At 42.1% G+C, this 14,869-nt stretch overlaps 1 protein-coding gene across 2 annotated transcripts in view; it reads left to right on the top strand.

Annotated features, from left to right (window-relative positions):
• Window positions 1-14,869, top strand: part of JAG2 (jagged canonical Notch ligand 2) — a 78,134-nt gene that overhangs the window by 47,493 nt on the left and 15,772 nt on the right. The window contains exons 6-12 of one of the 2 annotated variants that reach the window (XM_075329546.1): window positions 7,998-8,128; window positions 9,186-9,305; window positions 9,592-9,705; window positions 10,137-10,250; window positions 11,374-11,487; window positions 12,474-12,520; window positions 12,926-13,099. In XM_075329546.1, coding sequence (XP_075185661.1) covers window positions 7,998-8,128; window positions 9,186-9,305; window positions 9,592-9,705; window positions 10,137-10,250; window positions 11,374-11,487; window positions 12,474-12,520; window positions 12,926-13,099 — 814 coding nt within the window. The remainder of the gene's footprint in view (window positions 1-7,997; window positions 8,129-9,185; window positions 9,306-9,591; window positions 9,706-10,136; window positions 10,251-11,373; window positions 11,488-12,473; window positions 12,521-12,925; window positions 13,100-14,869) is intronic. The other variant, XM_075329547.1, reaches the window with a different exon arrangement.

The following is a 14,869-nucleotide window of genomic DNA, read 5'->3' on the forward strand; positions in this document are numbered from 1 at the left end:
CTCCGAGCTTATCTGGGCATGCCATAGGTCTGAAGAAGGGAGCAGATTACCGATCTCCTTAATCTTCTGCTACAATTGTCTGCAAACAATGTCTGGATGTTTGACAACACAAAATCCAATTTATTACAGCGATCCGATGCTCTTCCCATGTTCCTACGGTATTATAATCTTTTTTTTTTTTTTTTTTTTTTTTGGCTCCTAGCTCCAAATATGTTAGCTATGCCACACTATGGAGGCATATATGAGCACTCTCGGTGATGACCCTATGGAGAAATGACTCTATAGTATTTTCGCCCATATTCTGAGACCATGAATTTTGTGTTTTCATTCTTGTCATGTTCCAGATTAGAAAATCCAAAGTACGCATTGTCTTTACTCCTCAGAACCCTATTCCGCTCCATTTCCTTCCCTTGTTTCAGTACCTTCCTTGAATTCAAGGTGCCAGCTGGTTCTAAGGATGCAAAGTAAAGAATGACTTTGTACCCCGTGAAATTCCGTCCCGCAGCCCCTTCCTCCCCTCTGCAAGGACGACGTATTCCACATCTAACAATTGCTTTTGGTGCAGACATAGAAGTTTGGAGCCTGATAAGGTCACCCAGACTATACGACGGCTATTTGTGTCTCTCCATTCTGTGTATTCCAACTTATTATTGTACTTTGTCAAAATGTGTTTATTTGTATTTTTTGCTCAGTACTCTGCTTGATTGTCCATAGAATGTAACCTACACTGACAGCCAATCATTGTTCCTTATAGGCACAGTCCCTCGTTCTATTAGTGGCCTATACATTTGCATTTTTATTATTTAAGCAACTTTTGGACTGTTCTTGATTATATCTATAGATGATCATTTTTTTTAGTCACCCATTTTGGAAATTTTGACAATTAGCCAATGTTTTAAAAAGATTGTATTGATATTGGGTGCAGTTTCCATCTCAAGTTGCTAGTTTGTCTATTTGAGCGGTTTTGATATTATGTTGTACATTTCTGCATTAGAAGACTCTGGGGTTAGGCTGCTTTCACACATCCGTTTTTTGCCGTCCGGCACAATCTGGCAAAAAAAAAACCTGATGCAACAGATCTGTTGCAGTGGTTTTTTTTTTCCATGCGTTCCTTCCATTTTTTGATGGATCCGTTGTGCTACTGAGCATGCGCAGATCACAAAAACGGATCCGTCGTTGGATTCCGTCATATGACAGATCAGGCGCCCATAGATTCTCATTGTAACTCACGGCGCCGGATCTTTCGCCAGAGACAAAAAACTCTGCAAGCAGCGTTCCATCCGGCCGCTGGATCAGCTATTTACGCCGGATACGGCAAATGCCGGACGCAACGCATAGCCATGCGGCACAATCCGGCGCTAATACAAGTTTATGGGGGAAAGAACGGATCTGGCGGCAACACACGCTGGATCCGTTCTTTCCGGTTTTTGACGGATTGTAAACCGGATGTGTGAAAGCAGCCTTAGATGACTACTTTGGATGGTACAGTTGTGTTTAAAATAATTTCATAAATGCGTCTTTAAGAGGACAATCTAGTAGGGTCCTCACCGTTACATGTATGTGAGGATGGATTGAAGCAAATAAATGATAATGGGCATCTGTCAGCACAAAATGACTGTTCAGACCAAGCTCAGATGGTCTTGTCACCCTTGGTAGGGCCAAACTGTTCGGTGCACCTTCCCACCTTGTCTTACATCTTTCTCCAAGCTCCTGTGTCTGCTGTTTATCGAGGAAGAGCAGGTGGGAACGTGCACTGAACTGAGTACATGTGCTTGGTTGGAACAGTCATTTTGGGCTGACAGAATCCCTTTAAATCTTCTAAGCGGTACACTTTAGATTTGTTTCTCCAGTATTTAACAAAACATTGCTTCTTTCTTGGAGCTTTAAGGTAGAAGCTGAGCTGCAATACCAAATACAGCCTGTAGTCTAGAGTGGCGCTGTTTTCGTTGTAAAGCTAATTGAAATCTCTAGGTCTGTCTGTGCCTACTTCCTGACCATATGCAATATATGTGTCCCATAACTGACTGGTTGTACAGTGCCTTGCAAAAGTATTTACCCAGCCCCTCATAGTATTTTTTTGCCTTTTGCTACCTCACAACCTAGAATTTCATTGCACGTATTCTTTATTAATTTATTTTTTTTTCCCTAGGGTTTGCATTAGTACATGTAAGGCTATGTGCGCACGTTGCGTACAGTCACTGCAGAAATTTCTGCAGCGGTCTGAAGAGCACACGTGCGCTTCAAATCGCTGCAGAACATGTCCGTAGTGAAAAAAAAAAAAATCCGATTCCATGCGCTCTGCCTGCAGCTCCTGCCATAGACAGAGCAGGGGCTGCCGGCAAAGCGCACGGAAGAAGTGACATGTCACTTCTTAGAACGCGCGCTTCGGGCAGCAGCCGAAGCGCTGCGCTCTAAAACACCACGTGCGCACGGCCCCTGCATAATTTTCATAGATTATGCAGGGGACGCAGGACGCATGCAGTTACGCTGCGCTACAAAGCGCAGCGTAACTGCATGTAGTTACGCAACGTGCGCACATAGCCTAAATGACATGCCTAAAACTGAATGAATTATTTTTTTTTTTTTTATTTTTTTTTTTTTTTCATTTTTGTTAAGCGAGCAAAAAGGACAACATTTCTGAACTGAACATTTCATTGTGCATAACTATTCACCCCACTAAGTCGGTACTTTGTACAGCCTCTTTTTGCAGCAATTACAGCTGCAAGTCACTTTGGATAAACTTCTCGCAGTTTTCCACATTTTGCCACTGGGATTTTTCCCATTCCTCAGCCAAAACTGGTCCAGCTCCTTCAAGTGAAATGGCTTCCCTGGTGCCCAGCATCTCCAAGTCTGACCACAGATTCTCAATTGTATTAAGGCCTGGGCTGTGACTTGGCCACTTCAATACATTTACACGTTTCCTGTTAAACCACTCAAGTATTGGTTTAGTAGTATGCTTTAGGTCATGATCTTGTTGGAAAGTGAACTTCCATCCATATCTCTTATCATTGACAGACTGAAACTGGTTTTGCTCAAGAATTTCCCTGTATTTCGCACCATCCGTCTTTCCATCGACTCAGACCATTTTCCCTATTCCTGCTGCTGCCAAAAAAACATCCTCCAAAGCATGATGCTGTCACCCCCATGTTTCACTGTGGGCATGATGTTCTTGGTGTATAGTCTGTTTTTGGCACCAGACATGGCGTTTTACCTTTTGGTGGTCAAAAGGTTCAATTTTGGGCTCATCTGACCACAGCACCTTCCTCCATATGTTTGGGGAGTCTCCGTTTGGGGAGTCTCCCACATGTCTTTTGACAAACTCAAAACAGGTCTTAGGGTATGTGCGCACGTTGCTTTTTACCTGCTTTTTACCTGCTTTTTTGCTGCTTTTTCTTCTGCGCTGTTTAATGCCAAAATGGATGTGTTCTTCTATTCAAGCAAAGTCTATGGGAATTTGGGTTTCTTGTTCACACTATGTTGTTCAAAATGCTGCCTTTTTGTGACAGAACTTTGGTCAAAAACTCAGCTTTTCAAAGAAGCAACATGTCAATTGTTTTTGTCATTTGGGTTTTGCACTGCAAAGCTGAGTTTTTGACCAATGTTCTGCCACAAAAAGGCAGCATTTTGAACAACATAGTGTGAACAAGAAACCCAAATTCCCATAGACTTTGCTTGAATAGAAGAACACATCCATTTTGGCATTAAACAGCGCAGAAGAAAAAGCAGCAAAAAAGCAGGTAAAAAGCAGGTAAAAAGCAACGTGCGCACATACCCTTACATTTTTTTTAGCTGTTGGTAAAGGCTTTTTTATGGCCATTTTTCACAAAAGGCCAGCTCTATAATGTGTATGGCTTATTGTAGATGTATGGACAGATGCTCCAGTCTCTGCTTAGGAACTCTGCTGCTCCTTTAGGGTTACCTTTGGTCTCAGTGCTGCATCTGATTAATGCCCTCCTTGCCTGGACTGCGTTTTGGTGGGCGGCCCTCTCTTGGCCCTCTTGATAATGGGTTTGATGGTGCTTCGGGAGATCAGCAGAGATTGGGATTCGTTTATTTATTTTTAAAAAAGACCCCAACCCTAACTTGTACTTCTCAGCACATTTTGTCTCTGACTTACTAGGAGATCACCCTTGGTCTTCATGGTGGTGTTGTGGAGCTCCCCCTTGGTCTTCATGGTGGTGTTGTGGAGCTCCCCCTTGGTCTTCATGGTGGTGTTGTGGAGCTCCCCCTTGGTCTTCATGGTGGTGTTGTGGCGCTCCCCCTTGGTCTTCATGGTGGTGTTGTGGCGCTCCCCCTTGGTCTTCATGGTGGTGGTGTGGCGCTCCCCCTTGGTCTTCATGGTGGTGGTGTGGAGCTCCCCCTTGGTCTTCATGGTGGTGTTGTGGAGCTCCCCCTTGGTCTTCATGGTGGTGTTGTGGAGCTCCCCCTTGGTCTTCATGGTGGTGTTGTGGAGCTCCCCCTTGGTCTTCATGGTGGTGTTGTGGAGCTCCCCCTTGGTCTTCATGGTGGTGGTGTGGAGCTCCCCTTTGGTCTTCATGGTGGTGTTTTTGTTTGTGGTGTCTCTTGCTTAATGGTGTTGCAGCCTCTGTGGCTTTTTCAGAAAAGGTGTGTGTTTATATTGAGACCCCGGGGCACTTCGATTGCACACAGGTAGATTTCATTTCACAAAGTATTTGACTTATGAAGGTAATTGCACCGGAATTTTTTTAGGGGCTTCATAGCAAAAGGGGTAAATACATATGCTCATGGCAATTTTTATTTATTTTATCCTAGAAATATAATGTTTGCGTATATTATTCTCATTTCACTTCCCTAACTTTTAGACTATTTAGTGCTGGAGCATCACACACAAATCTGATTGCGAAAATATTGAAACACCCGTTGTAATGTAACACAGTAAGGGGGAGAATACTTTTGCAAGGCACTGTATGTGAAGGATCTGGTGTGAGATGAGGTCAAGCTAACAAATGAAGTTTTCTGTTGACTTTTGTGCCTGTGCACGATATACGTTCCAAGACGTCACTACAACAATAGGATACTGGAGGACCGTGAAAAAGCGAGAGAAACCCTATTTTATCCCCTCCTGGCGGCCTATACCGTGACATAGGATTCATGTAAATCCCTTTGGTTTCCGATAAGGAAGTCAAATTAAAGCTGGCCCATCACCTGTAAAATTAGGACACAACAGACTTCCTGTGCGAGAGGAAGTCCGCATTTACTCTTCCTAGATAATGGTCAAACAGCCGGACTTAACACGTAGTGACCCTTTGATTCACAAACATTGTGTTCCTCTAAAAATAAAAAGAAAATGTATTACTGAGGAATGCGGGAATCCTGTGCCGCTGTATTCGCTGATTCACAGGCTTCATGCACATAGCCGCACGGTGGCTGGCTTTGGGTAAAGGGTTCACATTTAAATGCATTGGTCTACTACTGTACCTTCAATCTCATTCAGAGGTTTCTTGGTCGCCTATAATACTTCCGGGACCTCCATCCTGAGAATTGTGCTTCGAATTGCCCCAATGGCCCAAACCGGTGGCCATACTCTCTATAGTCATTTTCTGGGTCTGCCGGAGATGGCTGAGTACAATGCTGGACGCTCCTTTTTAAAGAATGAATGTGTGGCCGGCGCTCAGGACCGTCGCGGTATTTCAGGATTTTTGGATGTCTGACTACCACGGAGCTGAAAGTCATGGCCTCTGTTTATGCAAATGTGACTAGAACGAACAAACTCCTCTTAACTGCACACGTGGCGTCTTAGAAATCTATCCCCATAGGTTTTTACCTGGGACGGCAGGTAAAGGATATATACATTATCAGGATGCACAGGAGAAAGAGAGCAGTTCAATGACCGATTTAGCTTTGCTTCCTCTGAGTCTTGTAAATTGGTGAATGTTCCTTTTTTTTAGTATTTGTGTTGCTGCTTTTTGCATATTAAGTATGTGAATAAAGGAAATCTTGCATTGGAGCAGTTACGAGGGTCTCTGTGATCAGGCAATGTACAATATAAAAGCACAGCATGAATACATAACACTCATTGTATGGAAAAGGTTCCCAAAATAACTGCAGTTAAAACTGACAAGACAGCTGTGTCTTCACCCACCCCCAGGCCCTGAAATAACACTTCCACTCTTTAGAAAAACAAATTGGCTAACCTCGTGCCAATCCTGCCCAAAAGTATCCGCAGAAATGTGCTTTATAATTAATTTGGGTGTAAAATGCTGTAATGCTCCTACTTGTAGCCGTATACATATGCTGGTTTGATTGCATGTATCTCATTTAGATACATCTAGTACTTAAGGGTCTGCTTTAGATTCTCGGGGATCTAGAAATTGTACAACCAGAAGTCCTATCAAGCTCCAATGATACGGGGGTTGTCTAGGACTAACATTGATTACGACTTCTTCTTTAGATAGGTCTTCAGTTTCGGCTCAGTGGGGGTCTGCCAGACAATGTATGTAGCGCTAGGTACCGGGAAATATCAAGTGAATGGAAAGGGAACCCCTGTGTCTAGGGAAGGGTGAGATGAGATGGTGACCCCCTGACCAAGTCTACTGCTGGGCCTTGGGTTCCATCACCACCCTAGATAGCTTCCGCATTTACGCGCCGAGCTGGATACCTGGCCCTGGGCTGACCCTGATCTGGACACTAAGTAGCAAATTGATAGGATGAGGTCTTAGGGTACCTTCACACTTTAGCGATGCAGCAGCGATCCGAGCAGCAATCTGACCTGGTCAGGATCGCTGCTGCATCGCTACATGGTCGCTGGTGAGCTGTCAAACAGGCAGATCTCACCAGTGACCAGCCCCCAGCCAGCAGCGACGTGCAAGCGACGCTGCGCTTGCACGGAGCCGGCGTCTGGAAGCTGCGGACACTGGTAACTAAGGTAAACATCGGGTATGGTTACCCAATGTTTACCTTAGTTACCAGCTCACACCGCTTAACTTAGCGTGTGCAGGGAGCAGGAGCCGGCACTGGCAGCGTGAGAGCTGCGGAGGCTGGTAACGAAGGTAAATATCGGGTAACCATCTTGGTTACCCGATGTTTACCTTGGTTACAGCTTACCGCAGGCTGTCAGACGCCGGCTCCTGCTCCCTGGACATTCAGGATTGTTGCTCTCTCGCTGTCACACACAGCGATGTGCGCTTATCAGCGGGAGAGCAACAATAAAAAAACGAACCAGGGCTGTGTGTAACGAGCAGCGATCTCACAGCAGGGGCCAGATCGCTGCTCAGTGTCACACACAGCGAGATCGCTAATGAGGTCACAAAAAACGTGACTCAGCAGCGATCTCAGTAGCGATCTCGCTGTGTGTGAAGTACCCCTTAGTCAACCCCACTAGGTGTTAAAGGACACACAGGGATGACAAACAAGGGAAAATCACAAATCACTTATCTCCAGTTGACTCAGGGAGAGGAACTGCAACAACCACCAAGATTCTCCAGATGTATGCAAGCCAACTGCTTGCACTGAAGACTTGATAAAGGGAAATTAATTCAGTACTGAGTAAAAGGAAGTGAAGGTATATAAAGACACCAAGGGATAGCTGAAGAAAACCAGCTTAAAGGCTGAGGAACTCCACAGGGTCCTAAAGGGATGAAAACCAAGCAGAAATGGGTCAGGGAGCAGTTTGCGCAGCCAAACACTGACCTTCTATAGCCGGACACCACAGGATTGTGTCACCCGTGACGCTATCAGCTGATTGGGGAGGATACAGACTGTCGGACAGTCATTGATCTGATGTTGGTGACAGAAGTCCTGGGCAACCCCTTTCTACCTTGATAATTCTTAAAATCCCGGAAGTTGGACTAGCTCTTCTTCCTCATGGCGACATTTCTGTAGTAACAGTCTATATGGAACAGATTTATTGCGCGTGGGTGTGGTATTTGTTGTGGGGTGTTTTTTTTAATTTTTTTTGGTATATATAATATTTTACACTTTTTTGTAATTTAATCGAAAATCCACCTTATTTTTACTTTTGTGGCTTTTCTTCCTAGATGCCACTATGGCTGGCAGGGTGACTATTGCAACAAGTGTCTGTCATACCCGGGCTGCCTCCATGGGAGTTGCCGCCTGCCATGGGAGTGCAAATGCGAGACCAACTGGGGTGGACTTCTCTGTGATAAAGGTAAATATCAGGAACGGCTCTACTCTTCTAAATGTTCTACTCTATGAAGTCTATTGCTGAACTGACTCATGACTCGTACAGTTATGCCGTTGGTTTGAAGACCCCTCAGATGTGATCCTGGTTGACATCGTCTCGATACTGTAGGTTTTTTGTTGGTTTTGAAATTGTCAGATTCCCTTTTCTGTTGACTTAATTAGTCCTTGTGTATGTTTTGTTGCTCCCAGTATTGAAGCAGGTATCCAATATCCCTCAGTTGTGTAGAATTTCTAACCTTTCATTAAGTTTTCATATAACCAGTCAGGTAACTTTATTTAAGTTGGTCGTCAATGAAACCGGATATATCTGAAGATCACCATAGGACAGCATTGCTTGAGACATTAGGTCAAGGCCAAGAAACAAGATGTTGGCGGAGCTCAGTTCATCATGATATCCAGACTATTTTTACGGCATCCCTGGTTGTTAATTTAGCACCACCAATTGTCTCTCGTGTTCTCGGCAGCTTTAAAAAGATTGTTGCCTTGACCTCCGTAACTTACTGAGCATTGCTGGGTTATCTTCCACCCTTCAGTTCCAGACTGTAATGCAACACATTTTTCTCCTTCTTTCTTTTTTTTTTCCCGGCGCACAAACTTTCAAGTCCCCTTACACATTAATGTAGATTGACGGATTCGGCCAACAGTCTGTGTATGGGAGAGATGTCAATCACGCATTCCTATTTTGGCCTGCTGATTGCACTATTTCACTGGAGATAAGCCACCGGTCGACAAGTCAGTTGGCGCATTCTCATGGAGAACACATGAGCGTTTAGCCAATTAAGTGCTGTATATGGAACAGATGGATGTTTACCAACGCATTGTTTGAGCGGTAGCCGTCCAATATGTATCTCCAACCTTGATGATAGGGCAACTTGTAGGGATGACATTGGGTCATCTTGGTCTGGAGCAAGTCAGAAAAAAAATGGTTCCTATAAATCTGTTCCAACAGTCTTCAGATGCTTTCTTACCTTGATTTTGAGAGACCGGTCCTGATGTATTTTTGCTTTCCTTTTGTCGTAAAGATCTGAACTATTGTGGAACCCATCATCCATGTCTAAATGGAGGAACCTGCATGAACACCGAGCCTGACAAATATCATTGTGCCTGTGCAGATGGCTACTCCGGAAAGAATTGCGAAATAGGTAAATGTGAATTCCCAGAAAGAAGGGGGGTGTTGGAGAGATACCATCTTGTGTTTTTATTTTCAAGTACCTCATTGTTCTTTAGTGGGATGACTTGTGTTTCTTCACCTTTACACAGTATAATCATAAAGTGGTAGTCTTACTAGAGGATACATTAAAGGCCTTTTAAGATGGAGACCTAAAGTCTACCAGAAATGCCCCATTCATTAATAATGTCCTCTGACCATAAGACAGATTTATTCTGCTACCAGATGACCGACTTACTTGTCAAACTTATGTTTTCTAGCTGAACATGCCTGTGCTTCCAACCCGTGTGCAAATGATGGCGTGTGTCATGAAGTCTCCTCTGGCTTTGAGTGTCATTGTCCACCAGGATGGACCGGTCCAACCTGTGCTATCGGTAAGGCAACCCAACACTGATTAGAGGACACCTCGCATTGTTTTAAGGTCTGAATGGTTGTCATCTCCCGGTTGTCTGGGACATATGTTTAGGTGGGAGGGTAAGGCTCGAATTTTGCCTATTGGATTCTTTCAGTGTTGACTGGAGCGCAAAGTAAAGAGAAGTCCTGTGCGATTGAGAGTCTACTGCCTGCTACATTTGCTGGTGGATGATCATTTGTTAGCACGTTCACCAATATTGGCTTGCGTTGCCTAAAATATATAAATTTTAGAAGTCCCATTTTTTTTATATTTTTTTTTAAATGTAATTTATAAGTTTCACAGATTTAAAGACTGCATGAATAGTAGAAATATATACGGTGCATCTATATTTCCATGTATTTACTTTTGTATATTTTTGTTTTTTTTCTCTCCTTCCTGTCAAAATTTCAGACATTGATGAATGCTCATCTAACCCTTGTGCTAGCGGAGGAATTTGTAAAAACCTTATTAATGGCTTTGAGTGCATTTGTCCTCCGCAATGGGTTGGGACCACCTGTCAGCTGGGTAAGTCACTTGGAAATTTAGCCATCATCTTTCTCCATGACATAAAGTATGATCTCGAAACCATGCAAATGACGACCGTTCACACGGAGGGAGGGAAGGGGGGGTGGGGGGTCACCATTACCATCACAATGATGTTATATGGCTATGTTACTTCAGAATCCCCCTCAAAATTTGAGATCCAATGTCCAATCCTTCATGCAGTCTCTTCTGAGATTTTATTAATCATGCATCAGTGTTTTATTAACGGTGGTTGTTGTGTTTTTATTTTGTTACATATATATATAATATTATAAAATTAATTTTAGCTTAACTGGTGATGGGGCTTTTTTGTTTTTTGAGGCTTGTAAACTAATAGTGTGTGCGGACATTAAAAATGTGAATCAACATTTAATTTATTGCCCCTGCATCCTATGTGGGGGGGGGAAATGAGTGCACTAAGGGAAAAAAAACAATTTATTTTTTTTTTTTAACCCTTTTTAGATTTTGCTTTTTTCTTTTTAACCCATGACCACCTCCAAATATGATTATAGTATAATATTTTTTTTTTGTTTGTGTCCAGTACCTTTGTGAAAACCAGTGGGGACACTGCACAGAACCAAATGAAGGCTCCAGTCATGAATTAGTGATATATATTTTTAGATCCCCCCCCCCGAATTGTAAAGTGCTGCGGAATATGTTGGCGCTATAGACCTAAAACATAATATTTATTATTATAAGAGATATATTACATTAAAAAAATATATTTATATAGATAATATATTAGTGGAATGACATTGCATCTTTTTAGTGTACTGAAAATAAATAAAATATGTATTTTAATACTCTCTAGGGTATTTATTTTACTTTTTATTTTTTTTTATTTTATTTATATTTTCCTATTGTGGGTTCTCACACCCATTTTTCCTCCCCACATACATGCTCAGTAGAATATGATAACCTTCTACTTTTTCGGGTTGAATATTAACACAGCATGCGGCTAATCCAGTAGATGGGTACATTCTGCATGAAGTTTTGTTTTTAATTTACTAGCCTATTAATATGTCGGTGTTTTCTGCTTGGTGCCTGGGAATCTGTGTAATGGTGTGTACTTTTTTTTTTTTTTTCTTTTTGTCTTGTTTCACAGATGCTAATGAGTGTGAGGGAAATCCCTGTGTTAATGCTTATTCTTGCAGAGATCTCATTGGTGGCTATTACTGTGACTGCATTCCAGGATGGACAGGAAAAAACTGTCACATCAGTTAGTATTGACCGGTTCATTCTCCTATCTACTCTTACCCCAACCGCATTCATTCCCAGCCAACACCACCTCCTCGCCTCACTGTCTGTACACTGTGCGCTGTCAGGGTACCGCAGAGCTCGGGTTATGTTCATACACGGCAAACTTTTCTAGGAAGAAATATTTGCTGCTCATACAAATCTGTCACTCTGCCTACTGTGAAAATAGCCTAACCTTCCGAATGTGCAGTAAACTGATTTTCCAAAGAAAAAAAATCATTAGTATATGTAAGAAAAGTCAGACTTATTTGCAATGTGTGAGTAAAGCCTTTATCCTTAGGCCTCAACCACACACCAGTAGTTTTTTGATTAAAACCGGGGGAGCGTGTCTCGGGGGAGCGTGTCTCGGGGGAGCGTGTCTCCAAACAAAGAACATGTGCCAATCTTTCAATAATAGAGAAAATTAAAAAAAACACACTAGGCTCCACTCCTGGCTTTGCAATCCAATGACTGATATAAAAATACTGGAGTGTGTATGAGGCCTTAGTCCTTGAGTCAGCTTTTTCTGGAAGTAGGTTTTTGTGAAATTAAAAAAAACAAACATTCCCCCATGAAATGGCACCACCATTGTTCATGTCTGGAATTGCTGCTTTGTCAGTCATGTAAATAGGACTGAGCTGCAATACAAGCAGAGCCTATGATAAAGAGTGACGCTATTTCTGGGGTGAGAAAAGAGAAACCTTTTATTTTTCACCTGATTTTGACCATTTTCAATGAAAGCCATTATTGGTAGCTAAAAATAAGATACCAGAGATTGTCATGGTAAAGCTTCAAATAGCCGAGAGTAATTCTTGGCACCAAGACTGAAAGACTATTCAAGGAACGGAATGGGGATTTATATTTTTAGTACACTTTTTTTTTTTTTTTTTTTTTTTTTTTTTTATAAACGTTCTGATTTTATTTTCACATTTGTGCCATGTTGTCTATAAAATCATATTTTACTTCTAGATGTTAATGATTGCCGTGGCCAGTGCCAGAATGGAGGCATTTGCAAGGTGAGGACTTTTTTAAAAAAAAATTTAATTTTATATAATTTTATTAATTATTTTACTATTAGACAAACTATAAGCCATCAATGAAGGCCCTTGTATTAAAAGCTGTCCATGATAAAGATCCCGTCCTTAATCTTCTAGTGAAGGGCTCTGTACAATAATTGACCCGGGCTTTGGTCTTGTGTGACCTAAACTAGCCGCATCATGTGTGACTATAATTGTGTAAGTTTGGGCCACAAGACCCATAGCCAAGTTGAAAATTGTGGGAAAAACAATAGAACTGCCCCATGGTAGCCAAATTTGACCATTAAGGAAGCTGTAAAATTTCCCATTTTTTTTTTATGCCAGGATAGCTAGAAAATGGCACTTGTTCTCTCAACTTTACACTTATTTTATGGTTGCATCCAGGATAAGATCAACGGATATCGCTGTTTATGTCCTCGTGGATTTATCGGCAAGAACTGTGAGATAGAAGTGAATGAGTGTGCAAGCAATCCGTGTCAGAACGGAGGCGTCTGTGACGACCTGGTCAACGGTTTCCATTGCAGATGTCTCCCCGGCTTTGCCGGTACCACGTGCGAGGTGGGTGTTTCCAAGGAGTCTGTTGTGCGCCGTCCTCTATGGATTGGGCCGGGGAAATTTTATCTGTGGCTTAAGCCTGGGATCAGAACCTCCCATATTCATGCAGACGTCACACGATACTTCGTATCCATAAGCAGATTTTTGTGGCGGGGTCTAAGTGGCTGTAAACCTATGAAGGCTCGGCGTCCTCTTCTGCTCAGGTGTCAGGTTTATTATATATTTTTTTTTGTTTCGAACTTTGTTTTATAAGCAAATTGAATTCCTGAATCATTAAAATTCCAGAGAGATGTGTAGCTTCTTCATACCCTGGAGAAATGTCTCCCGACAAGTCAGCAGCTCATGATTTTAATTGCGCTCCGTAGATCTTTACAGCCGATTTTTAACTTTTGCCTGTAAAACCATCCAACCCAACCCTTCCCGTCTGCCTATTGTCAGGCAGCAACCCATGAAAGCCTTCAAATTTTTGTAAAGGTGAATTTTGAGGGGCAAGTAAATATCAGGGCACCGGCGTTGCCTTGTATTGCAAGACTATCTGCTTGGGTGTGACTACAATTGAGGGGTCAGTAGTGAAAATGGGGGCCCTTTTTGTGGTACTGGTAACATTAACCACATACCACTAGCTATTTGGGAAGAAAGGACTTGTAGCTTTGTTTTTGGTTTTTTTTGTTTTGTTTTTTTTTAAATTTATTTATTCTCCTTTTTTATAATTTTTTTTTATGGTGGGGATGGCCCCCCCTAAAATAAAGGCTAAGGCCAACCTTGCCGCTGCTTTACGAGCTTCTTCTTTGGTGTGTCTCCTCTTGGCTCTATTTGGGTCTACACTGTGTTCTTTCTTGAGGCTTCTAGTAAAATAAATAAGCATTTAATGGAATCTACATAAATTTGGCAAATGCCGTTTTGGTGTTTATTTTGAGCTATGGCTTGTTTTCTCCATTTTTGCATTCAAGGCAAAAGACAAAATGCAACTTGGAACCAATCACGTGGCCTCACGATAAAATGCCTTCTGTTCATAACCAAAGCTAAATGCCGGAGTCAAAATACATATGAGGCACAGTTGGGGCTAAAGGAGCCGATTTACCCCACTCCATAAAGGGAATTCTCATCCATTTTTATCTATTTGCGATTCCTCTCCCCTCACCCCCGTGCGTTTTTATTGCATTTTTGTACTTCATTTTTATTGTAGAAGATCAAGGAGTCAGGATAGAAACTATATGAATTACAGGAAGTTTTGTCCCCACTTCACCATATCCTCGCTACATACTATTAAACTTGAACTGGAAAGGGAAATTTATACTAACCAGAGGAAACATGTGGATGCTGCTGATAGGGGACATCTGAAGAAGGCCATATTCTCCCAGGCTCCGTCTGAGCAGAGATTTAGGCGTTCATCAGACATCTCGACGTATCCTAAACCTTGAGTTCTGCGCAATATTCCCCCCCCCTCCTTTGCCGCTCTCAATCTCCAAACCTCCATCAGACGTGCTCATACAAATAAGACATTCCTCTCTTGGCATTATTAAGTCTCTTGGATCAGTAATCATGTTGCTGCAAATTTTTATTTGTCGTCTTTTATTTTTTTTCTACCACTCCCAAAATGAAAAATGTTTGTTTTATTATCTAGGATTATTAAAAAATTGTAACTTTTTTTTTTTTTATATTTGTTGTCAGGGCAGATAACTTTTTAAGAGCTTATTTACAGTGGTTTCAGCCATTGCTGAATCTAATATTGGGGTTGGTTTTTTTGTTTTTTTTTGTGAAAAATGCTTAAAA

Source organism: Anomaloglossus baeobatrachus, chromosome 12, assembly GCF_048569485.1.
Source record: "Anomaloglossus baeobatrachus isolate aAnoBae1 chromosome 12, aAnoBae1.hap1, whole genome shotgun sequence".
Classification (NCBI taxonomy): Eukaryota; Metazoa; Chordata; class Amphibia; order Anura; family Aromobatidae; genus Anomaloglossus; species Anomaloglossus baeobatrachus.